Below are 26,594 nucleotides of genomic sequence, written 5' to 3' on the forward strand. Positions count from 1 at the left end.
AGCGCTTTCTGGACGACATCAGGGAGCTGTATGGAGCCTTGGCTTTCTCTGTTAACCTCACGGATTCTGCCACAGCCCGGAGGCAGATGAATGACTACGTGAGGAAGCAAACGTACGGGCAGGTGGTGGACTGCCTGCAGGAGTTCAGCGAGGACACGCCCATGGTTCTCCTGAACTACATCTTCTTCAAAGGTGAGTGCTAGCCTGGCAGACTGATCACGTCCTCCACCTCCAGCTCCGCCCTACAGCTGGGCCCCACCCTCTATCCCTGGCCCGCCTCCACCACTGGCCCCGCCCACCACCTCCAGCCTCTCCCTCAAAGGCACCATCCTAAAGTCACGAATGTTTCTTACAGCAGTGACCCCTGCATCCTATATAATAAAAGGCTAATACACAAATCAACCGAAAGGTGGAATGACTGGTCGTAATGACATGCATTGACCACCAGGGGGCAGACACTCAATGCAGGAGCTGCCCCCAGGTGATCAGTGCGCTGCCAGAAGCCAGGCTCACAGCTGCGAGCGCAGAGGCAGTGGCAGGAGAGGCTCCACGGGCAGCGCTAAGGATGTCCCATTGCTGGCTTAGGCCCACTCCCGGCAGGGGCTCCCAGACTGTGAGAGGGCGCAGGCCCGGCTGAGGGACCCTGCCCTGAGTGCATGAATTTCATGTACCGGCCCTATAGTATTCAATAATGTTCTTATACCACTACTTCTACATTTGCAAATATTTGGTTTCTCTTGCCATGTTTTTTCTATTCTATTTTTATTCTAATTCTTTTTGTTATACACTGTCTCACTTTTCTATTAATAATTCAATTTTAGAAAAATGTCTTTTACTTATTCATATATTTTTATTTCAGAGAGGAATGAAGAGGGAGAGAGAGAGAGAAACATCAATGATGAGAATCATCGCTCAGCTGCCTCCTGCACGTCCTCTACTGGGGATGGAGCCCACAACCCCGGCACATGCCCTGACTGGGAATCAAACTGTGACCTCCTAGTTCATAGGTCAACGCTCAACCACTGAGCAACACCAGCTGGGCAAATCTTTTATTTTTATATTATTATTGATTTCAAACATACAGAAATATACAAAGAAAAATATAAAACCACCATACACTCCCCCCACCAAGAATGAAAACATTAGCATTTTACCATTTGATTCAGACTTTTTAAAAAATCTGACAGATAAAGTTCCATTTCTTTTTAATGCTTTCCTCATCCCCTTTCCTTCCCTCCGTCCCTCCCGGAGGCCAGGACTGTCCTCGGGCAGGTGTGCATCCCCCTCACCCATGTGTGCGCGCCGTGAGCTCATTAAGGGTGTGCACATCATCAGTTACACACTAATGTGTGTAAAGATTTTACACAAATGCTCTCGTCCTGTATATATTATTTCACACTTATGTGTTAGTGTCATTACCATGTTATATTTATATAGATAATTTTGACTGTTGCATTGAACATGTCACAATTTTTGTTTGTCTTTTAACTCCAGTTCTTTCCTGAATTCGTACATCTATCTTTATACTTTTCATGCTTTTTTGTTTTTACCTCATGTTGTTTCCTATTCCGAGGTCCCATCCATGATCTACCTGACACTCAGTCACGTCAGTTTAGGCTCCTCTTGGCGGGGACAGCTTCTCAGCCTCTCCTTGCCTTTAATGGCTGTGCTGATGGGGTGGAGGAGCCAGGTGTTCCGCAGAATACCCTCAGGGGGGATTTGTTTGATGTTTTTCCCAGGAGGAAGGCTGGGTGAGAGGACTTGGGAGATTTATGGTAAGAGACGGTTCCCCACCCTGTAGCGCAGGGTTGCACGTGCGTGCGTAGAGGAGGAAAAAGGCAGTCACAGCTCAGTGGGAATGGCATCTGCAGGGGGAGGGGTGGGTGCCATGGGCTCCTGCAGAGACCCTCGCCCAGCCTTGGGGAGTGGCGGGAGGCTCCCTGGGAGAGAAGGAATCTAAGCCGGACATGAAGAATGAAGCTGCAGGAGAGGCGGAGAGAAGGGGTTTCAGAAGAGACAGCAGCGTAAGTAGAAGCCCGAGCTACAGAGATACCACGTGTTCTCAGGAATGAAGCACATTGGTTGGACTGAGACAGAAGGAATTGGGGGATGCCTGGGGCAGTGCGAGCGCTGCAGTGAGAAGATGAGCCGGAGTTGTGCTGAGAGTCCTAGACTGTCTCTGGGACCCAGGATTCCCAAACAGCCGGAAGAGGGAAGGGCATGGCCACATCTGTTTTGAGGAAGATCAGTCTGGCTACAATGTAGAAAATGGGTTGGGGGAAGTGAGGGTTGGAGAGACAAGTTAGGACGTTCTTAAAGTGGAACAAAGTGAGAAAGAGGGTGGCCTTGGATGCAGTAGCGGCTGTGGGGAGAGGGTCGGCGATACTTGGTCATTGGTTGGGTGTCCTCACAGATCTACGGGTTTGTGTCCTCACAATTCTATGGGTTTTGTGTTTTCATGGTTCTATGGGTTCTGGGTCCTCACGGATCTACGGGTTTGTGTCCTCACAATTCTATGGGTTTTGTGTTCTCGCGTGTCTATGGTTACTGTGTCCTCACGGATCTACGGGTTTTGTGTCCCAAGCCAAGTGGAAGCATCCTTTCCAGCGCTACCAGACCCAGAAGCAAGAGAGCTTCTTTGTGAACGAGAGGACCTCCCTCCACGTCCCCATGATGCACCAGAAGGAAATGCACAGGTTCCTGTACGACCAGGAGCGGGCCTGCACGGTGCTGCAGATCGAGTACAGCGGCAACGCGCTGGCCCTGCTCATCCTCCCGGACCCGGGGCAAATGCAGCAGGTGGAGGCCGCTCTGCAGCCCGAGACCCTGCGGACATGGAGCCAGCTGCTCCTGCCCAGGTAAGCGACGAGGAGCAGGACTCTGGCACACCTGGTGCAGGTCCCCGAGCAGTTCTTAACTCCAAGTGCAAGGGGCCAACCCTAGGTTAGGATGACCAGCTGTGATCTTGGGCAATTTTCTTACCTTCTGGGCCTCAGATTTCCTCCCCTGTACACCGAGGCCCTGGTCACCGCGACACTGGGTTGTTTGGAGGATTAACCGCGTGAATATACATGGAGCACCGAGGAGCAACCTGGTGCGTGAGAAGCGCTCACCAGGGGAAGTGAGGGCTGAGTCATTCTCCGCCCTCCCGGGCATCTTCTGCTCAGCCTCCCTTCCCTGGCTTCTCCCTTTGTCCAAATCATGATTTACTGTCAGAAGATAGTCAGCGGTGGCAAAAACATCAGGTCAAGGACAATTACTAAGAATAATTATGACTCCCACAGGACAGTGTGAATTTCTTAAAAGTGCATCTTTTGTTAATTAAAACATTTCTTAAAGAAATTAAAAACCAAGAAGAGCTCTGTAAAATCAGATTCCTGTAAAATCAGATCCCAGTTTAATGGGATCGCAGTCTGACCCCCTCCTGTCTCTTGCTTGTCAGTTTGTGGTTTTCTCACAGTAGTTTCAGTCTTTTCCAGTTTGGCTAGACCCCTTCAAGAGCCAACTCCTTCTTGGGGTGTATCGTCCCTTATGAGGCACCTGGGATGAAAGCTGGCCTTGAGTTCTAATGACCTCTGCTGCTAACAAACCACCCCAAAACGGAATGGCTTGGAAAACAACATCTACTCTCTCTCTCGATTCTGTGAGTGGATCAGCCTAGCTGGGCAGTTCTGACTGGGGGTCTCTCCTGCATTGGAGTCAGATGATGGCTAAGGCTGGGGCATGAAGACTCCTCTGCTCAGATGTCTGGTGCCTGGGCTTGGTGGCTGTCACAGCTAAGGGCTGGGCAGGCATCTCTCTGTCTCCATGCAGCGTCTCCATGAAGCTAGCTTGGTCTTCTGTCTCCACGTAGGGTCTCCACGAAGCTAGTCTGGCCTTCTCTCTGTGTCCATCCAGCGTCTCCATGAAGCTAGCTTGGTCTTCTGCACAGCAGCTCAGCATCATTGATACTGTTACATGGCAGCCCAGGGCTCCAAGGAGACACGGAGTGGAAGCTCCTGCTCTCTTAAGGCCTTGGCTTAGAAGGACAGCTTCTGTCCTGTCTGTTGGCCAGAGCATCACAGAATCCACCAGAGTCGAGGGGCGGGGTACAGACAAACCTCCTGATCCCTCTCTAGCCTACCACCAGCCTCCGCTCAGCACCCCAACCACACCGAGGTTCCAGGGAGAGTAAAGGGTGTTTTGTGTTTGGACAGAGATTCCAGCACCAAATAAAAGAGATACGGGTCAAGGCCAGAGGCCAGGTCTAAGGACGTTTCCTTGTTGACCGTGAATCTACACAGCTCCTGTCAGTTTCTGAGTCCAACCCCATCACCTCAGCTCCCTTGGGGTGAGCTTGCCTCTTCCCCCTCTCACGAGGAAGTCTCATAGGATCTTCTAGACCAGCGGTTCTCAACCTGTGGGTCACGACCCCTTTGGGGGTCGAACGACCCTTTCACCAGGGTCACCTAAGACCATCAGAAAACACATATGCCAGAACCGGTTTGGCTCAGTGGATAGAATGTCGGCCTGCGGACTCAAGGGTCTCGGGTTCGATTCCGGTCAAGGGCATGTACCTTGGTTGCGGGCACATCCCCAGTGGGGAGTGTGCAGGAGGCAGCTAATCGGTGTTTCTCTCTCATCGATGTTTCTAACTTTCTATCCCTCTCCCTTCCTCTCTGTAGAAAATCAATAAAACATATTCAAAAAAAAAAGAAAACACATATATAATTACATATTGTTTTTGTGATTAATCACTATGCTTTAATTATGTTCCATTTGTAACAATGAAAATACATCCTGCATGTCAGATATTTACGATTCATAACAGTAGCAAAATTACAGTTATGAAGTAGCAACGAAAATAATTTTATGGTTGGGGGTCACCACAACATGAGGAACTTTATTAAAGGGTCGCGGCATTAGGAAGGTTGAGAACCACTGTTCTAGACCAATAGGTTTTCCTTCAGGATGGGTCTGTTTTGACCTCTTACTTGGACCTTCAAGAAGCAAAATCAACCCAAGTGACTTTCCTAAATCTCAGATGTTTCTCAGGCCAGAGTTAAAATTTAGAGCATTTTAATGGGCTTTCAGCATGAAAACTTCAGACCTGCCCCCCTCCTCCGGTCTGGTCTCCCTCCGTCCACTCAGCTGGGAGGACGGTTCGCTAGCCTGGGGAAAGCACACTTCCTGGTAACGTCCTTCTTCACTCACATTGGGTGGACACCTGGGGTGTGTCCAGCAGCCTGCTGGTCTTGCACCTGCCAAGGTTTGCCATTTCTGGAGCATATAACCTGGAAGGGATACTTCCCCACATCGGGCTCGGCAACATTTGCAACTCAAGAGCTGACTTGTTGGGAGTCCCTGGGCGGCTGAATGGAACCATCTTCCGGGTACAGAGGTGACTCGACGCAAACCCCCCTCAAGGGTGGGGCCTGCCCTGCTCTCCACCTCCATTTCCTCCTTTTCACAGTTTAACCCCAACTTCTGACTGCCCCCACTTCACATGGGCACCTGGACCCTCACGCTGCCCCCAGGAGTTCGAGTGTAAGGGTTCCCTAACCTGAATTCGGCTCTCCAAGCTGGACTCATTAGAGGCAGAAGTTTCTGAGCTGGTTATTCACCAGCCCAGCTTGCAGGTGCCCCCAGTAACTGTCGAGTAACTGAGAAGAACCCCCAAAAGCAAAGGACAGGTTTGCTCTGTGTTCAAAGAACCTGCAAACTGAACCCAGGAAATGCTGGTCAAGGCATGTCAGGAGCAGGAGAGTCACGCTGGCGATCGGTGCCCACGCTTGATGGTCACTGCCTCTCATCAGACCCTGACGCTCAGACAGTGAGAGACGAAGGGCTTGTATAGGGGTTGCCAATAGATGGGTTTAGGAAGTAGTTCAGAGGCTAGGCCGACAGGACTTGCTGAGGAGCAGACGTGGACGTAGGAGAATGTTAACAACAGTCGCCTTAGGTGGGAAGTATGTGGATCTGAGCAGTTACGCTTTGTAAAAACCCTGGCCCAGTGCCGGGCGTCTAGAAAGCCCCCCTCGCTGTGCCCCTTCTCAGATCAGACGGAGAGGCCTGAAGGGCTCTGGGAAGAAGCCACAGAGCTCTACAATGTCTGAGGAGAAGGGCTGTGGGCTGGGGGCTGTGGAATGTTCTGGCACAGCAGGCAGTGTCCCAGGAAGACTGGTTCCCCTCACTCTGGGAAACACTTCCGGGTGCCCACGGCCAGGGGGTGCCTCCCTGTCTGGTTCTCTCCGCAGTGTGCTGGACTTGCACTTGCCAAGGTTTGCCATTTCTGGAGCATATAACCTGGAAGAGATACTTCCCCACATCGGGCTCAGCAACATTTTCAACTTAGGAGCCGACTTGCTGGGAGCCCCTGGGCGGCTGAATGGAACCATCTTCCGGGTACGGAGGCCACCGGGCCAGGCAGGTGGGAGGGGGTCTTCTCCCCCTTGACATGAAGTGTAGATTTGAAAGTCAAGTTCTCCTTTCTCTTTCCTATGCCGGTTCTTTAATGTCACAACCTGTGAGGCTCCCTTTCTCAGCAGCACCCTTTCCAGCTCTCTCTCCAGTCCTCAGAGCAAGGAGACAGAGTCCGTAATAGAGATGCCACACATTCGGTGACATCCAGGTGTGGGACAACTTTGCTCTGTCTCCTACACTTCCTCCTAAGACAGAGCTGAGGAGAGCAGAGACAGCCGGTCCCACGGAGCGCATTTGAACCGCTGACTGAGGCTTGAGCAGGCCGTTATAGAGATGAGAAAACTGAGGCTTAGCGAGAGGAAGTGCAGCTGGGGGTGGAAAATGATACCTGGGCCTGTGCCACATGCTCCCAGGGGCTGAGAACGTTCTGGAGGGCACTGTTGGGTTTCTGCGGCCTGGCTCAGGCTCGCTGGTCTCCCCACCTTCAGGGTGAGCCCCCAGAACATGGCAGGGGGAAGATGGGGAGAGGAGGAAAATAACACGAAGCTGGAGGTGCTGTCTTGGAAGGCGGGGCCTGGGAGACCTGGACGCTCTGCCTGCCTCTCCTGGTGCTCCACAGGGCAGACTCTGCCCTTGGAGTGTCCTGAGCTGTCCCTGCCCTCTCTTCTCCTTCTAGGTGTCGCACAAGGCAGCCATGGACATGAGTGAGCGGGGAACCAAGGCTGGGGCTGCCTCCGGCCTCCTCTCCCAACCCCGGCCTCTGAACGTGACGTGGGCCCCCCACGCCCATTTCAACAGGCCTTTCCTGGTGCTTGTCTGGGAGGTGACCACCCAGAGCTTACTCCTCCTGGGAAAGGTCGCCAACCCAGCTGCAGGCTGACGCCGGGGAGGCAGGAGGGTCCTGTCGCCCCTGCAAACCCGCAGGCAGGCCTCAGCCGCCAGCAGGCCGATGGGAGGAATGTTCATCCGTGTGCAGAGGCCCGAATAAAGTTGCCTTGGGTGTTGTGAGCACTGAGAGCAATGCTCACAAGGAAGGTGGCTCCGCGTTGCCCTTCATTCGCCCCACAATCCCCTTGAATCTAGTGTCGCCTTCACCTGTGGTCAGAAAGTTGACAAGGAGAAGAGCTCCATGTTATGTCCTGGAAGATGTCCACACCACCGTCACCAAGTGTCCCAGGAAAAGGCACAAAGGACATCAGGAGAAATCAGAGTCTCCCCCTTCACGGTGGCCACCGTCAGCTCTACAGCAAAGCGAGGTTGTTCTGAAACGTCACTGCCCTGGCACCAGGGCAGATCCCTTGGGAGGAGGTGGGGCCAGAGCAGGCACCTGGCACCATGCTCCATGCAGAGGAGGGTGGGAGGATGGGCCAGTGCACAGACGGACCAGTGCAACATGGGAAGTCACATGTCCAAGGGCACCCCAAGGTCAAAGGAAGTGGGAGCGGTAACATGGCCAGGAGCCAATGGGTGTAGGCCAAACCCGTGGTTAGTGGGATGGACTGGGGCAGTATCTGGTCGCCGTGGAGCATCCTGCAGAGGTCAGAAGTCCCTCGCCCACAAGTGTGTCCCTGAGTCTTCAAGAGGCATCTGCCTGAAACTGTGGGAGACGCAGAGGGCTGTCACCTCAGCTGCATGCACAGGGTGGACCACCTGCTGCAGGAAGATGGGCGGTTAGAAGGCGAGTGGGGCACGGAGCCTTCTCCAGGGTGCAGAAAGATCAGACATGAGAGCTTGCTCGTTGGCTCACATGCTAACCCGCGGGGTCTGCGCTCATGGGTATAGTTTCCAAGGCCAAGTGTCAAATTCAGTTTGTGGGCCACCAGTTCTCAATCCCTACAAAATGTTCAGGCCACTAAATGTTTAAATAATATCAGGATAGAGAAGTCCATCCACTTACACCAAATAGAGTAAGAGTAATGAGGCAATACTGGATCATAAGAGTCTGTGGAGATGCCTTAATCAACTTTGTGTTTGGGGAGGGGGGAAATGTTTGTCAAAGTAATGGGGATCCCTCAGATAAAGAGGGCTAAAGGGTAACTTAAGCCTGTGTCTTATCATCCACCATTTACATAGAGAGAAGCAGAGAGGAAAAACCCACACTCACTGCCTTAAAGGCTAGTGCTGCCCCCTGCTGGTTAGAGAGGGTGGCTGATACATTCCCTCTTCTCCCTAGAGCAGTGGTTTTCAACCTTCCTAATGCCGCGACCCTTTAATACAGTTCCTCAGGTTGTGGTGACCCCCAACCATAAAATTATTTTCGTTGCTACTTCATAACTATAATTTTGCTACTGTTATGAATCGTAATGTAAATATCTGACATGCAGGATGTATTTTCATTGTTACAAATTGAACATAATTAAAGCATAGTGATTAATCACAAAAACAATATGTAATTATATATGTGTTTTCCGATGGTCTTAGGCGACCCCTGTGAAAGGGTCATTCGACCCCCAAAGGGATCAAGAGCCACAGGTTGAGAACCGCTGCTCTAGAGGCTGGGCTGAGGAACAGCTGTGGGAGGGGAAGTTAAACCTGAATTTCGACAAGTAACCTTTTAGTGTAAACATAGCCCATGCAATATTTGGGACACACTTGTACTAAAAACTTTTGTTTATATAATTTCAAGAGGACAGGGTGCGCTGTATTTTTACTTGCTAAATCCAGTAACCCAGGGAGGAGTGTGTATGGTCAGCACTAACGAGGGGTCAGAAGAAAATCCATCGAGCTAGAGGGCAGGCTGGTCTGGCATCGGGGTGGAGGGACCAGTGAGTCTGGTTAGAGAACACAGTAGGGCTGACAGAATATCCAAGGAGGCTCCCCGCCCCCCGGAGGGGCTCAGTTCGCACTGGAAAGATGCTGTTGCAGCCACTGGTGTCAGAAGCACTGGTTCTCCGGAGCCAGAGCTGGTATGCAGCCCCTGGGCCATCGGGAGGCAGCTGTCCAAGGCACACAGGCCACAGCCGGACATACAGAGGGAGTGAGGGCTCTGGTGTCAGTGTCGGGAGGACCACAGCGTCAGAAGGGCCACAGGACACAAAAGTCCAAAGGGGAGGGTGGGCAGAGGGAGTGGGGGCTCCAGTGTGGACAGGAGGCCTACAGCTCATGAACTGTGTGGAGGGCGCTGGGTTATGGCGGTCACGGCCGGGCCAGGTGGTCGAGGGACTGCACATTTCCAGCACGTCCTGGATGTCCTCACACCCTCACTGCAATCCTCCCCTCATCCTCCCCACACACACACCAACCACCACCAGCCTGACAGCAGCCAGAGGCCACAGCGGAAGCCAGCCTCCTCCTGCAATGCCCCTCTAGCATCCCCTACTGAGAAAGCTTAGCAGGCACACCGAGCAGGGAAAATGCTCACAGGAACCAAGGCCATTGTCACAGAGCCCACATGGAAGAGTAAACTCGGAGGAGCGGCCCTACATCGATACTGCTCAGACCCAGGAGAAAAGAGGAAGTGGCTCACTCACTGAAACCGCTCAAGATAAAATTAATTACTTGAAATTTACAGAGTATGATACTGCATATATATTAGTTCTCTTTTATTTGAATATACTGCTCTATTCCTAGACTAGAGGCCTGGTGTACAAAATGCATGCAGTGGGGGGGGACGACGACGAGGGGTCCCTCAGCCCGGCCTGCGCCCTCTCACAGTCCGGGAGCCCTCGGGGGTCCCAGGACCCCTTGCTCCTTATCATCCACCTGCTTGCTGCTCCTTACCACTCGGCTCACTGCTCCTTAGGCTCCCACCACCACAACTGCATTCACCAGCCGTGAGCCCGGCTTCTGGGTGAGAGGCGCTCACCCTGTGTGAGCACACTGACCACCAGGGGGCAGCTCCTGCGTTGAGCGTCTGCCCCCTGGTGGTCAGTGCACGTCATAGTGACTGGTTGTTCCTGGTCGTCCAACCATTAGGGTCAACTTGCATATTACCCTTTTATTATATAGGATACTAGGCCCTACATTTAGTGTCAGAAACGTATAAAAACATGTTAGAATGCTATTTTGGCTCATAGAATTTCTGAAAGAGAGGTTCTGAAATAATGCTCCCATATTAGTAGTACTTTGGTTCTGCTGGTCTAAGGTTGAAACTGGGTTTTCCCATAAGGAGTTCAACTCCCACTCAGCCCTTTTTCTTTCTTTCTTTCTTTTTAAAATATATTTTTATTGATTTCAGATAGGAAAGGAGGGATAGAGAGATAGAAACATCAATGATGAGAGAGAATCATTGATCGGCCACCTCCTGCACACCTCCTACTGGGGATCAAACCCGCAACCCGGGCATGTGCCCCTGACCGGAATCGAACCCGAGACTCTTAAGTCCACAGGCCAATGCTCTATCCACTGAGCCAAAACAGCCAGGGCCAGCCATTTTTCTTTTTAATATTCACCCAAGGATATATTTATTGATTTTAGAGAAAGAGAAAGGCAAAGAGATAGAGAAAGAGATAGAGAGAATTATCAATGTGAGAGAGAAACATCGACCCATTGCCTCCCATACACATCCCAACCCGGGATCAAACCCACAACCTAGGTATGTGCCCTGACCCGGAATCGAACCCACAACCTCTTGGTGTGTAGGATGATGCTCCAACCAACTCAGCCACCCGGTCAGGACTCCCTCTCAGCCCTTGTGCTTCCCCTGGCCCGTGGCCCCTGGGTGGCATGACCTGGCCTCTGAGCTGGGCCTGAGGCTCCTCTCGGCTCCCACTGGCCCACTCCCAGGAGTCATCCAGAATCCCAACACGCCGGCGGTGTGTGTCTAATCCTCCCCAAGTCACAACCGTTCCCATCACAGATCAGTGTCCTGCAGCCACAGCAGAGGCACCGGCCACGCGCTGCTCGCCATGATCCCCGCGGTGGCACTCCAACTGGCACAGCATCTTTCATCGGCTCTATTTTGTTTTCTGCAGGAAGAGACACTTATATAAAGCACCTGCACGTCTTGAGTGCCATGTAAGTGCTATTTATTTACTTACTTATTAAATCTATTTTTATTGATTTCAGAGAGGAAGGGAGAGGGAGAGAGAAACATCAGGGATGAAAGAAAATCATTGATCAACTGCCTCCTGCGCGCCCCACACTGGAGATCGAGTACGCAACCCAGGCATGTGCCCTGACCGGGAATCAAACCGTGACCTCCTGGTTCATAGGTCGATGCTCAACCGCTGAGCCACGCTGGCCAGGCTGTAGTGTCACTTAAATACAAGTAGATCCTTGCTGCGTTGCTTGAGGACATTGCCTGGAGGTTGCTGCTTCTCTGAAAAAGGGACCCCAACAGGCACCTCCTGTGGCAGAGCAGGTTGCAAACGCACCTGTGTCCCCTTCTCTGGGGTTGAGGATATTTCCACTCCCAGCTATTTTCCATATGAAAACAAATATCAAGTAGGACAAAACTTGCAATTGAATGAAAAATGAGGTAAAAAAATTCAGATGCTGCACTGCACCCCAGAGCAGGTGCAGATTCTGCCAGGGCCGGGCATGGGGAGGGGGCTGGGGACTCGTCCCTCCATGGACGCCGGCTCGTGCTGAGAGCCTGTTCCTGCGAGTCTTTCAGAAGGAAAGGCTGGGAGCGTGGCCAGCCCCCCACTGACGCCTGTGTAGGAGGCGACGCCAGAGGAACTGCCTGCGCATCTGTGCCTCACACCTGTGGAAGGTCACAACGGAAAAACAGGCCTTTGGGCTGGGCCTACGCAGCCTGTTTTCCTAAGAACTGTTTGCAGAGATGACAAGAAAGCAGTTATTATGATTCTGGGCTGCGAATGAAAACACTGTTTAGAATTAGCATCACTGTTACGTGATCTGCACAACTGGAACGCGTCCTTCCACTGATGTCATCATCCCAGTCGCTCCTCACACATGCCCATTGTCTCTGTCTCCGAATGGAGCACTGTGTGGCCTTCTGCCTGAGTCAATGTTCCCCCAAACAGCTACTCCTTATTTTTAAATCTCAAGTAAATGCTGCTGCCTCGCCCTCTCAAAGGCCTTTTTGTTTCTGGGTTTACAGTGTCAATAAAATCAGGGTGTCTTTGGTGCGATTTATTCAGCCCTGTGACTACCTACCAAAGCCCCCCCCCCACCCCCACCCCCACCCCCGCCTGCCCTCCTAACACCAGATGAGCACCTCTGGGGTTTTAGAGCTAGAACAATCCATAGCAGCCCGTGTCACTCGCACAGGGTGGGGCAAAAGGAGGCACACAGCTGTGAGTCTGGGGAACACGGTGTGTCCTGGTACTACTTGTATCAGGTATCACATTCTTTTCCATCCCAACTGTAAACCTACTTTCGCCCCACCCTGTATTTAGTCACTGATGTCTTCTCGCCAAAGACCTCACTGCCTCAAAGCATCAAGTTAGAGATGCCAAATCCGACCAGGGGGCAGGCCCAATCCTGGTCATCCATGCTCCCAGTGAGGAATTCAAGAGCTTTTAAACCTTTGTGCTACGAGACAAAGGAACCCTGTTCTCCCTGTGAGTGGTGGGAGGAGCCAGGCGCTCCACCCAGGGCCACACAGTGCGACACAGAGGACAACTCGGAAAGGTTGTGAGCAATTGCAACCTCCGGCCTTTCCTGGTTATCGTTCCTTCCGACACGGAGGCCCCTCGCAGGGAAGGCGAGCCAGTGAGCCGCTACCGAGAAGTGCCCAGCTCACACGCATGTGTGTGCCCGCAGTTTGCACTGTTTGTGTTACTATCCGTCTGGATGTCCAGCAATGCCACCCGACCCCAGACCGCTCCCTGCCAAAGCCCACGATGCCCATGGGTCCAGGGCATCTACTGAAGGGCAGGGGGAAATATTATCAAGTTCTACTAATATCTTTATCTCCTTTTTTAAATGCCACTTCTGTTTATTCAACCCGATGCTGCAGCAGGGAGGTTGCTCATGGACATACTGTGTGAATAAACGGAGAGGCGTGTTGGAGGTGCTGTCTTTTTACTGTGTTAATAGAGGTGCATTGGCCCTTAGGCTAATGGAAGCCTCGGCCACAAGTCAGTGTGAGTTGTGGCCGCCCCGACTCAAGAGGATTGCTCCAGCCTCTCTCATCGACTAGCATGAGTAACTGCGAAGGCGAAGGCCCCGAGCCAGGGCCTTGCTGGGTGCTGCTTCTTGAAAATCATTTAAAGTCTCTAGCTTGTCTATCCTGAGTTAAATCTTTTGAGGACGAATTTTTCTTCCTTCTATGATATGTCCAAGATATAGGTAAGGGTCTCGTCTTTGAACTTTTTCTCAGGTGCAATAATTAATCCAGATTTAAGAAGAGCCTGTTGTAAGTCATCATACACTTGTTCTAATTGACATTCCGTATAGTGAACTAAAAGGATGTCATCCATATAGTGTATGATATAAGCCTGCGGATGTTTCTCTCGAACTCCGCGAATTGCCTAACTAACAAACTTTTGACACAGGGTAGGGCTATTAGCCATTCCCTGAGGCAATACCTTCCAATGATAGCGGCACATGGGTTCCTGAAAATTAGTAGATGGGACACTGAATGCAAATCGTTTGCAATCAGAGGGATCCAGAGGAATAGTGAAAAAACAATCCTTTAAATCTAGTATTAATAGCTTCACCCCATTAGGGATTGCTACAGAGGAAGGGAGACCAGGCTGTAAAGGTCCCATAATTTCCATAGTCTTGTTTATTGCCCTTAAATCCTGTAAAAGGCGCCAGTTTCCTGATTTCTTTTTTATGATAAAAATAGGAGTATCCCAAGGACTGGCAGTCTCTTCTAGATGCCCTAGCCGGAGTTGTTCCTGTACCAACTCATGAGCAGCTTGTAGTTTTTCTTTGGAAAGGGGCCACTGCTCTACCCATACAGGGTCATCTGACTTCCAAGATATCTTGTCAGCTGTGTGGATAACAGGAGAAACAATGACCCCCCCTAAAAATTTCCCTGAGCTGGGGTGGTAACAAGGGCAACACCCAGGGCAGACAGAATGTCTCGTCCCCATAAATTCACATGGATCGCTGGCAAGATATATGGCTGAAATAACCCAGAGTGACCTTCATTATCTTGCCACTTTAACATTTGTGAACTCTGTAAAGGAGAGTTGGTCTGACCTATTCCTTGAAGTTGTGTCATAGCTTCTCTATAGGGCCACTGTTTAGGCCAGTGAGCTTAGCTCATGACAGAAATATCTGCTCCTGTAACTAAAATCCCTGTAAATCTTTTCCCTTGTATAAGTGAGGTTCTCTCAGGCCTTGAATGAGAAATAGCTTGTACCCAATATGCCTTGTCCGAGGAGCCAAAACCCCTGCCCCCTGAGACTCTGTGGAAAGTAGATTGCCTGTGGCAGGCAGAGGGAGCAAAATCAATTGAGCAATTTTCATGTCTGAGGTGATATCTCTGGGGGCAGAGACCATAATTTTAATTTCCCCCTCATAATCTGCATCAATTACTCCTGGAAAAATTTATAATCCTTTCATAGTTAAGCTGCTTCTACCTAGTAAAAGGCCAAACATCCCTTTAGGAGTAGGTCCATACACTCCTGTAGGGATGGCCTGTGGTCCCAATTCTGGAGTTAGTACATATCGCCCTATGGATCCAAGGTCCAACCCGACACTTCCGGGGGTTGCTCGGAATAACTCTTGTATCCGTTTTGCTCCCTGGGGCAGGCTGGGTGCTGTGCAGCCTGCTGGCCTTGAGACAGCACAAGGACAGGAGGGTAAACAGACAATGCCCCTATTATTTGCCTGGGCTGGGCTGGCCCCTTTTGGGAGTTTCCCAACTGCTGTTGAGGCAAGGAATTTCCCTGGATATCTATTTTAGATCTACACTCATTTGCCCAAGGTTTTCCTCTTACATTTAGGGCATAGTCCAGGTTGTTTGGGACCTCTGCCGTTTCCTTTATTGCCCCCTTTATTAGAGGGACACTGTTTTGCCATGTGTCCCGTTCCTCCACAAGTGAAACACTTGTGTGTCTGACTTTTTCCTGTGCTAAACTGTTGCTGAAGAATTCCTTCAATGGTGGTTCCCTTTAATGTGGCCGCAATGGCAACTCCTTGCATATATGAGGGACCAATATCTGCGCACATGCGGATATAATCTGAGAGAGTCCCCTGTCTTTGATAGGGCCGCAGTGCAGCTTGACAGGCAGTGTTGGCGTTTTCATATGCCAACTGTTTAACTATTAACATGCCAGCCTCTCTATCCACCACTACTCGGCCAACAGCCTGTAATAGCCGAGAGACAAAATCCTGATACTTTTCATCTGGCCCTTGAATAATTTTTGAGAGCTCCTCTGTTTTCTGACCAGAGGTGGGTAACTTTTTCCAGGCTCTGATCCCAGCTCCATTAATCTGTCCATAAGCTTCCTGGGGGTATTGAATTTGATTATGGATATCAGTATAGGCTCCTTCTCCTACCAGCATTTCATAAGAAATATTAATCTGGGCAGCTTGATTACGAGAAGCTTGTTCCTTAGCCTTTTCATCATATTCTGATTTCCACAAGAGATAATCCCCTCCTGATAAACAAGCCTTGGCAATAGCTCTCCAATCATTAGGTGGGAGAGCCTCTGAGGCCATAGTTTCCAAGATGGTTAAAGTATAAGGGGAAGTGGGCCCATACTGAGCACAGGCTGTTTTTAACTCTTTTAAGGTTTTAAAAGGAAGCGGGTCATATGTACGCTCACACTGTCCCGTGTTAGGGTTCACCTGTTCCCTAACGGGGAAGGCGTGAATGCCCAATTCCTCACCACACTTTCGTGCTTCCTGCAAAGCCATTTGGAGAGGGGAAAGTGGAACTTGTGCTGCACAAGGCAGCGAAGAGAGGCGGGAACGGCCCCCGCGGCTTCTCTTTTTCTTGCCAAGAAGCTTTAATGCTTCTAAAAAGTGTTCTAACACATCCTCCATATCACTACCCTCTTCAGTTCCAGCAGAAAAATATTCTTCCTCCTCTTTTGCCTGAACAACACCTGTATCGTCATCATGATAAAGGGCAGCAGCTTCCTCAAGATCCTCCTCATCTTGAGGATTTAATTTGTCTTTAAAATTTACATTATTCCTTTTCAATATACTGTCTTTTTTAGACCCCTGTTTTGTGCCATCACACTGCTTCTCCTTTTTTCCTGGCTTAAGAGACGGTTGATTATGGTCATGCCTGGGATCTAAACAATCCCGTACCAAATTCCATAAGGAAAATGCATCAACTGGTGTACATAGAGCTCGGGAAGTATGTCTCAGCGCTGCGGCTGATGCAATGGTGTGAGCACACTCCACCATGACATGCTTCCTCGGCACACTAGGAAGTAGCAACGCCCGCCTGAACGAACTCCTAGAGCCACGTGCACAGTACCCCAGCCTTTCAGCCATTGGTCGCCTGTAGCAACGTGTCTCCCTCTGATTGGTCCCCTCATGCTATATATACCCCTGTAGTTGCGTCAATGAACCTGGTCTCCAGAGTCGTGCATGCAGATGCCCTAGCGCGTTGGGGCTCCGTCGTCCTCACCCCCGAGGACCCCCTGCTTCAAACCGGGGTCTTACTTGGCCCAAGGGCTTTATAATGATTGCACATTTGCTCTCCAACTTTCTGCCACGTTTCTAAGTTAATGGTTCCTTCCTCAGGAAACCAAGGGCAGACCTCCTGAATGAATTTTAAAAATTTTTCTACTTGCTTGTCATTAACCTTAGTTCCTTTACTGTTGAGCATAGACTTTAACATTTGCCCATAAAGGGCATTTTCCCTAGATTCTAACTGTCCCATGCTTTACTCCTGACTATCAAAAAATTGCTCCTCCCTTACCTTAACGAGTGCACTCTCTATCCGGAGGAGTTCCTCACCGTCTGCTTCCCAAGTCCTCAGGTCCCTGGTCTCCGGGCGCCAATTTGTCAGGGCCAGCCTGACAGGTTGAACCGGGCTGAGGTGGGGAGGTGGGAATTGAGCAAAGAAAGAAAGACAGGAGAGCGGGATCGGGAGGACTGCAGCTCAATCGAGGAACTGCAGCAAGTTTATTAACCACACACTGCTTTTTATACACAACACACTGAATAGGAGGTCTGTCAAGAGGAATGTATTCTTTGTTTCCTCTTCATCTCTAAGGGAGAGACAGAGCAGAAGGACAAATTCTCGGTACAGCAAATCTCAGTAAATAGTTACAGACTTCTTGGTAAGCCATGAAAGGCTGTTCTCATACTACAAAGGTTGCTCTCATTCTACTGATAACCATCATCCAAACAAGTCTGGGAAAACTGTGTGGGTAAGGGTCCCAGCCTTGCTAGCCCCTTCAGGTGCAAGGACCATGTCAGCTTACACCCGGTCTCCTACAATCCCCAGGGAGCCCACCCTCTCCCATCAGGGGGTCTGTACGTGGTGCAAACTGCTTGGTCAAAGCCAAACATGAGCACGATGCACAAGATGATCGAGATGATCGTACTGGGCTGTGCAGACAGAGGAGGAACGCTGCTCTCCCAGGGCACACCTGGGCAGGTCCCTGACACTCCCTGAGTTTCACTGCTCACCTGCGGCGAGACAATGACAGGCGGGGGACTACTGCCCAGGGCTGCCCTGAGGCTGCCGGACACAGCCACGGAGCCTGTGCCCAGCACATGGCAGGGAGGGAAGCTGCCCTCCATTTGTCCGGAAAGTCCCATGTGCTGGGCCGTGTGCTGGCATCTCCTTTGGCCTCCAGCCTCCACGGTGTGGCTGGGCTCCCCGAGACTGAATGGCCTTCCTACTGAACAACTGATCGGGTGGAAGCCGGTGCTGGCGGACCTCCCAGGACTAGTCAGGGGGTGGAGGGAAGCGCAGACATGAAGAGAAACTCCAGAGAAGCCGCTTTTTCGAAAGACCCAACAAGCAAACAAGAAGGTGTCAGGTGTGTACCAGCATCCTGCTTGGTTCCCGAGCTAAGGAATCCAACAGGTGCTTTCTGCCTGACCAGCGTGGCTCAGGGGTTGAGCTCGACCTAAGAACCAGGAGGTCACGGTTCAATTTCCTGTCAGGGCACATGCCCAGGTTTCAGGCTCGATCCCCAGTGTGGAGCATGCAGGAGGCAGACGATCCATGATTCTCTCTCCTCATTGATGTTTCCATCTCTCTCTCCCTCTCCCTTTCTCTCTGAAATCAATAAAAATATTTTATAAAAAGGATGTGCATTCTGGCTGTGAGAACATTTACACAGAGAGTACACAGAAGAAAGTGACAGGCACTCCAGCTCGTAGGGGTGCATCCCCGATAATCACTGCATATCTCCTTCCAGAGCCTCCTGTCCTGTGCTTTGGTTTCTAGATGTGTAAGCTCTTGCCCTAGACCAGTGATGGCGAACCTATGACACGCGTGTGAGGTGACACACGATTATAGTGGTTATATAACTTGATTTTTCTTTTTTAAATGGCATTTAAATATATAAAATACATATAAAAAATATGTCTTTGTTTTACTATGGTTGCAAATATCAAAAAATTTCTATATGTGACATGGCACCAGAGTTAAGTTAGGGTTTTTCAAAATGCTGACACGCCGAGCTCAAAAGGTTCGCCATCACTGCCCTAGACAGTGTATTGTGGACTGGTTTGTTCTTTTGTTTCTTTATGTGTAGGTTAAACCAAACACCAAGAGAGAAGAGGGAGAGAGGGAATCAGCATTTACTGAGCGTCTGCTGAATCTCTGGCCCTCTACCCACATCCTTTACATCCTTTACTTTGCCCTAAACTGCCCTAAGACTTTAGCACTCTGCTCTCCACTTGCAGATAAGCCAGGAGAGGTTAAGTAACATGTCCACTGTGGACTGAGGCTGCTCTGATCGGCCCCAAATCCATGTTCTTGGCAAAGTCCACCCTGTCCCAGGTGGCATCTGGATCATCATTTTTCCAGAGCTTTTCATACAAGAAAGGGAGTCTCAGACAGCATGTCTATGAGTGTGTGTGCATGTCTGCATGTATGTGTGCGTGTGTGTGTATGTGTGTGTATGTAAAGCCTTTGCCTTAAAGCCTCTGAATGGCCCCACCCCACCTGGCGAGCCTGGGGCTCCGGCCTTAGGGAGGGAGGACACTTCTCCTTTAACCCCCTCCTACCTACTTCCTGTTTAGCCCCATGGAGGCCGGAGAGGGAGGGCCGAGGGCCGGGGGAGGCCCAGAAAACACCTGTGTTTGCTCAGCACAGACTTCTTCCCAGAAGGCAGTGTTGACCAGCTATGTTTGCCCTGCTTGGCCAACACTGTGCAAAGTGGAAACTTAAATACCAGCCTCTTCCTCCCCCAACCTGTTTAAGTGGAACGGAAATCACTGATTTCTCACTAAATTCCTGGAGGAATTTTGCTTGTTCCCAGCCAGTTCACTGAATTAACTTCCTCTTGCCCACCAGAAAAACATCATGCAGCTTGAGGCTGAGACAGGGGCATGATCCTGACACCATCACCACTGGAGCCGGTGGGGTCCAGACGACCATCCCCGCTCCCCACGTGGGTGAGGCCCCATTCAGGTCTCGGCACTTAAAGGCAGACCTGGGATGTGAATGGCTTTCCACTCCAGTCCTGGGGGTTCGTGGACATGAGGCAGATGGAGAGGGGAGAGCAGCGCCTTCTCAAGCTTAGTGCCCACTGCCCAAACCTCGCCATTTCACCTGGAGAAACGCGCGTGTTCACACAGGCACGTAACATGATGGCTACAGGAGTGCATGCAGAACGGTCACAGCTGATGACAGCCAGACATCTCTCCGCAGATAAACTAGCCGAACAGGTGCTGGCACAGGCAGCAACTTCAGTGAATTCCAAAGGCATCATGTGAACAAAAGAAGCCAGACACACACACAAAGCACACAGCGTGTTCTGTCGTTCACACGCCCTTCTGGGAGGAGCGAAACTAATCCATGAAGAGCAGTTCCCTTTGGGGGAGATGGAGAGAGAGAGTGACAGATCCGCTCTCTGCCTCCATCAGAGAGGCGGGTACACAGATGTGCACAGATGTGAAGATGAATTGAGCTGTGCGTTTAGGATTTACGGTTTTGCAGCATGTAACTAACACCTCAGAAAGAATAAATCCAGCCCCCAGCCCCCTCTGTAACACACACTGGCCCTGTTCATTCCATAGCAGCCACGCGGGCCCGCAGCCAGCTGGGGCCCTCAGCAGACCACACGGGCTCCAAGCAGTGCCTGGGCACAGCGCCGGCGGAAGCGCAGAGGGGAAGAGAAGCTGAGCCTGCTGGAAGGGACAGGGTCGGAGCTGCACTGAGGCAGCGGCACAGGATTTCTGGACGCTGGCCCTATTTCTGGGGCTGATGTAGGTGAGGCTGGGCTTTTTCTTTCTTTTTTTAAAAAATATTTTTATTGATTTCAGAGAGGAAGGGAAAGGGAGAGAGAGATAGAAACATTAATGATGAAAGAGAATCATTGATTGGCTGCCTCCTGCATGCCCCCTACTGGGGATCAAGCCTGCAACCCGGCATGTGCCCTTGACTGGAATTGTACTGGGGACCCTCAATCTGCAGGCCGACGCTCTATCTACTGAGCCAAACCAGCTAGGGTGAGGCTGGGCTTTTTCGAGAGCAGGACAAACAGAGATGGGACATCGGGAACCTGGGGACGGTCATTTATTTCTACCCCAATAAATCTTATCACTAACCCTCATCCTCCCACGTGGGGGTCCCCAGAAATGCCTCCCTGGCGCCTCTGGGGCAGGACCCCATTTCCACCAGCAATGGAACTACGGACACGTTTTTTTGTGATTACGTTTTTGCTTTTGTTTTTTAAAAATCGTGGCACTACTGTGATTATGTTTTTGTTTTTAAACATTGAAATGTTTACAGATAAAAAATAAAAAGTAAAAAGATTAAAAAATAAAATTTAAAACATAAAAAAGGATAAATCCATAGGAAATCAAGGCCGGGAGCGGTGATGGTGGCAGCGTGGAGAGGCGGAGGGACAGGTGTCCCGGGCCTTCCTGGTTATTCCCTCTGAAGCTGCAGAGTGAACACAGCAATGGGACCGTCTCTGCGGAGCTTTGAGAAGATGAGAGTTTGTGCACACGGGGCCCGGCACCCAGAGGCCAAGCAGAGGAGGGTTGCTTCAGCTGGGCTGATGCTGGGAGTGGGGAAAAGCAGGGTCTGCTCCTGGGCAGCAGGACCAAGGAGAGAGGCCCCTGCACTCACTCCTGAGCCGCAGGGAGAAGGAAGGAGGAAACAGCGGGTGTGACAGGATCCCCTCCCGGGTGGCATGGCAGCCTTATAGCTCAGCCTCCCTCTAACCTTCTGCCATGAGTGTCCCTCTTCTCGTGGGCAGACTGAGGAGGCAGCTGGTGGAGCAGCTTTGGGTGCAGGGGGAGCCCGGGCTGGGCGAGCAGGGTAACAGGCTCGGGGTCCTGGCTGTGAGGGGCACCCCGTGATGGCTTCCAGCTCAGACAGACAAAACGCTGTGGGTTGTTAACCTACCCACGCACATGTTTAGCATCTAAAGGTTTTCGCACCTTTCTGCTGGCAAACACCCTAACCATCTGAGCAGGGGTCCTCAAACTTTTTAAACAGGGGGCCAGTTCACTGTCCCTCAGACCGTTGGACGGCCGGACCTTAGTTTTAAAAAAAACTATGAACAAATTCCTATGCACACTGCACATATCTTATTTTGAAGTAAAAAAACAAAACGGGAACAAATACAATATTTGTATTTGCATGTGGCCCGTGGGCCGTAGTTTGAGGACCCCTGGATTAAGGAAATGCTACATGTCTGCTAGACTTCATTTGGTTAACGCAGTTCATCAAGCATCCTTTGCGCACCTGTTTTGTGCTGAGCACAGAGAGTGAGTAAAAGCCAGCCCTACCTTCGGGTAACTGCAGTCTGGGGTTAGAGCTGAGCTCGGGTCCTGCCTCCTTGCCCTGCAGCCACACAGCCTGGTTTGAATCTCCCCTGCCCATCTCGCCAGCTCCGTGACCGAGGGCCAGGTGCTTGACCTCTGTGACCTTCGTTTCCTCATCTGTAAAATGGAGAGAGCAAAAGCATCCACCTGGTGGGCGTACTGTGAGGATGAAGGCTGTGATGTCTCTGAGAATGGTGTCCGGCCACGCCACATGCTCAGTGGCCGTCAGCTGCTGTGATGTGTTCTCAGGGGATGGGACACGGTGCTGTGGAGAGAGACCCAACCCACGGAGGTCGGGGAGGCTTATCGATGAGTTTGTCTTGGGTGGGATGGGGGTCCCTGAGTCAGCCATGGGCAGAGGAAAGGAAAGGCATGTCCACTGGGGATGAGAAAAGCCTGGCACACCCTGGCAGCCCAGCAGGCAATAGAGCTGGAGACAAACGGAGGTGGCGAATGGGATCTTCTCTCGGGCAGGAAACGGGAATTTGTTCTGGAAAGGCCAGCAAGCAGGCATTTTCAGTTTTGCAGGCCACAGGGTTTCTGTCATGACTCCACTCGGCCACCATAGCACAGAAGAGCCACGGACAATAAATGAGTGGGTGTGGCCGTGCACCCATCAAACCTCCCACATGGACACTGAAAACTGAATTCCATGTAATTTCTGTGGCACCAAATACTGTGCTCCTTTTGAGGTTTTTTCTCTCAACCATTTAAAAATGTAGAAACCATTCTTGGCTTGCTGGCCATACAAAAGCAGGCATCATGGTTACACCCCGTGCCTCAGTTTCCCCATCTCCAATGAGTGGCTTTTATTGGCACCCACTGCACAGCACTGACACAGAACCTGGCAAACAGCACGTGCTCGAGAAGTGCAGGTGGCCTGAGGGCATGTTGCAAAATGAAAGCAATGGGAGACTCGTTAAAACCAAGCAAACAGACCAGCTTCGAGTCAACAGGAAAGATGACGCCAGGGGAACTGACCCATTCCGGGCCAAGGTCGGCGTTGGGCAACACTGAAGAGCCTATTGCTCTCCGTTAATTGAGCCACCCACGCGGGGCTTGCGTTTTCCTGAGAAACAAGTCCCAAAGTCCTTGGGGGCCTCCCACAGTCCCCTGGAGGGTCTCTGACACCATGTCCAGGGCAGGAGAAAAGAAGATGGGCCTGGGACGGGGTGCTGGGCCAGGAAGCAGGTGCGGGCTTTGTGCAGTGTCAGCAAGGACCGCCAAAGGGAGAGAGAACTCAGAGGAGCACCTGTTGGCCACAGTGTGGCCACCTGACTGTCCTCACGGGAATAAACACCAAAAATAGTTCAACAGGACAAGCTGAGTCTCCTAACGGCCGGAAGTCTGTAATGGCCACTATAGGCGATAAGGTCAAAAGGGTAAAGTTAAAATGTACAAAAGGTTACTTTTAAAAAATTGATTTCAGAGAGGAAGGAAGAGGGAGAGAGACAGAAACATCAATGATGAGAGAGAATCATTGATTGGCTGCCTCCTGCACGCCCCCAACTGGGGATTAAGCCCAAACCCAGGCATGTGCCCTGACCAGAAGCAAACCGTGACCTCCTGGTTCATAGGCCAATGCTCAACCACTGAGTTATGCTGGCCGGGCAATGGTTACTTTTTTAATGAAAACATTGGTTCTTTTTTAAATTTTAACCAGTAGGGGATGAAGCTAGAGGTGAGTGCTTTATTCCTTCTGTTAAATATATTGCCACGTATGCTGCATAAATTCACTTCTTTTTCTCTATCTGGGTAAGGATGAGGAGTGAAAACAAGAAGCTGTGAATTAGCCAAATTGTTCCAGAAAAAGCAAGAACCACACACAGGAAGGGGCCCCGGAGAAAAGAGGAAGGAGGAGGGCCCACTAGGGTGCTGCAAGTTGGTAGATTCGCAAGACGCCAAGATGAACTGAGCTAATGGTGCGAACTCAGTTCATCTCCTGGGAGAGAAAACCTGGAACATCTGACTGACCCACTCAGTGAAATGGATTGTAAGACGTGTCGGCGATGCTGGCAGAGCAGGCCTGCTGGGAAAGGCCCCACAAGCATCTCCTCGTGTAGCCTCACGCAACCCTAAGAGAAAGAGTCCCCCATATTACAGATGATCCCCATTGATCCCCACATGATCCCCATTTTACAGATGAGGGACCTGAAGCTCAGAGAGGTGACATGAAGTCGGCGTGGCTCCAACCAACCCACGCCCGACTCAGCCCTCCGCATCTCAGAGGTGCTCAGAAAGATGCTAATTGCATCTGGCCTTGTACCTCCGAGAAGCAAAATGAGCTCTTCGTCCCTGAACAATGAGTGCTGCTCCCCAAGTCTTCCTCCTGCTCAGCCCCCTGGGACCATGGGAAAGGTTTCCCAGGTCCAGAAACACATCCAAAGATCATACGATGGCTGGCATCCCCTTAGGGTCCACCTGTGCCTGAGATGGCCCAGATCTTACATGTCATCATCTCCCTGACTCTTCACAATCCTGGCAGAAGTGACCATCCTCTCCTCCATCTCACAGACGGGAAACTGGGGCACAGAGAGGTAAAGTAGCTAAGAGCTCACAAAAAGACAGGGGTGGAGTTAAGGGTTGAACTTAGATGCTTAGCTTCCAAGCCCATGCCTGGGTCACACAGGCCAGACATGGCAGGAGCAGCAGGTGACATGCAGGACTGCCCGGGCCGGGAGGGGCCATCTAAAGTCCCCCTGGTGAATGACAGCTTTGTGCAAGGCAACTTCCTGCCCCAGTTTCCTGCCCCTCCCGGGCCTGCTGCCTCCACCAGCCACCCAGACCTCCTTCCTCCCAGACGAGCAGAGACGGGACGCTGTGCTCCAGGTGCACATGGCCTGTGTGCTGTGGCCCTCAGCACCCCAGGGCCCCGAGGAGCAGGAGCAGGAGGGGGAGAACGGGCCACTGCAGGAGGTGTGACTGCCAACAAAGCGTCGGAAACTGGAGGTAGAGCAGGCCATACCCTCCTACTAACCCCCAGGCTACTGGGCTAAGGGGCCGAGATTGGACATTGCCATCCAGTGCAAGAGTTGGGAGGGACAGCTGGTCTTGGAGCTCCATTGTGAAGATGGAGAAACTGAGGTACAGGAAAGAGAAGAAATGCCCATGAGGTATGGAGGGCAGGCTCACCTCAGCCACGGCCTGGCTCCCTCAGCTTCCAGTGGACCTAGAGCCTGGGGGGAGTTGCCCATTCTGCCAGCTCAGGGGAAGAGTCGGGGCCCTGCAGCCAGACTGTGAAATGGGGGGTCAGGAGGATATGAGGGAGGGGATCCTCCCTTTCTGGGCTCAGTTCTGCTCCTGCATGAGGAGGGGTGACAGAGAGGACTGCACAAGAGAGCCGGGAGGACAGCTTCTGGAAAGCCCCTCACCCACCTCGAATGACACCAGGGAGGGCAGGGGCGGGCAACATCATAAGGGCTTACTGTGCGCACAGCACTGGGCTCAGGCTCTGAGCTGGCCGTGAACGGCTGCTTTGAATCCTCGCAGAGGTGCACGGGGGTGGGTGCTGTCCTCATCCCTATTTTACAGATGGGAAACTGAGCCACGAGGAGGTCAAGGCTTGCCTGAGACCTCACAACCAATGAAGGGGGAGCTGGGTTCCGGTCTGAACCGTGTGCAAGGGGAACCTGCAGGTCATTCACCTGGCAGAGCCCACAGCTGGGACGGGGGCAGTGACAGGAGGGATGAAAATGCACTCATCACTCCATCAAATATCCAGAGAGTAGATGTGCCAGACAGGCAGGGGGTGTGGAGAGTGTGGTGTGGTCTGCCTCAGGCTCTTAAAGGGACCACAGTCAAGTGGGACCCTATGGTCTCAAAGGGACCACAGTCAAGTGGGACCCTATGGTCTCAACCCTGTACCACGCCCCCAACCCCACCAGTGCCCCTCAGGGCCTGCAAAAGCTCCAGAACAGACCACGTCCCCGAGGAAAACCCCAGGTATGTGGGCTGCACAGGTCTGCGGGCAGAAACCAACAGGCCTGTGGCTGCCCAGGAACCGGGCCTCCGGGCTTCAGAGAAGCCTGGAGGGCAGGCTGAGCAGAGGGCTGAGCAGACCAGCTCTTTACAGAAGTCATTCTGCACATCCCCGGCGACCACGCTCGGAAGTGGGACGGAAACACCTCCAACAGCGGCTCTTCCATCTAGAGCAGTGACGGCGAACCTTTTGAGCTCAGCGTGTCAGCATTTTGAAAAACCCTAACTTAACTCTGGTGCCGTGTCGCATATAGAAATTTTTTTATATTTGCAACCGTAGTAAAACAAAGACTTATATTTTTGATATTTATTTTATATATTTAAATGCCATTTAACAAAGAAAAATCAACCAAAAAATGAGTTCGCGTGTCACCTCTGACACGCGTGTCATAGGTTCGCCATCACTGATGTAGACCAACTCTCTCACC

The 26,594-nt window shown here is 51.4% G+C and overlaps 1 protein-coding gene across 1 annotated transcript in view; it reads left to right on the top strand.

Annotated features, from left to right (window-relative positions):
• SERPINA11 (serpin family A member 11) overlaps nucleotides 1–7,615 on the top strand; it is an 8,146-nt gene extending 531 nt beyond the window's left edge. Inside the window, 4 exon segments of the mRNA XM_023746849.1 lie at nucleotides 3–192; nucleotides 2,585–2,858; nucleotides 6,237–6,384; nucleotides 7,079–7,615. Of these exon segments, the coding sequence (XP_023602617.1) occupies nucleotides 3–192; nucleotides 2,585–2,858; nucleotides 6,237–6,384; nucleotides 7,079–7,282 (816 nt within the window). The 3' untranslated portion in view covers nucleotides 7,283–7,615.
• Nucleotides 7,616–26,594: the final 18,979 nt, after the last annotated feature.

This window comes from Myotis lucifugus, unplaced genomic scaffold (assembly GCF_000147115.1).
Source record: "Myotis lucifugus unplaced genomic scaffold, Myoluc2.0 scaffold_742, whole genome shotgun sequence".
Lineage (NCBI taxonomy): Eukaryota > Metazoa > Chordata > Mammalia > Chiroptera > Vespertilionidae > Myotis > Myotis lucifugus.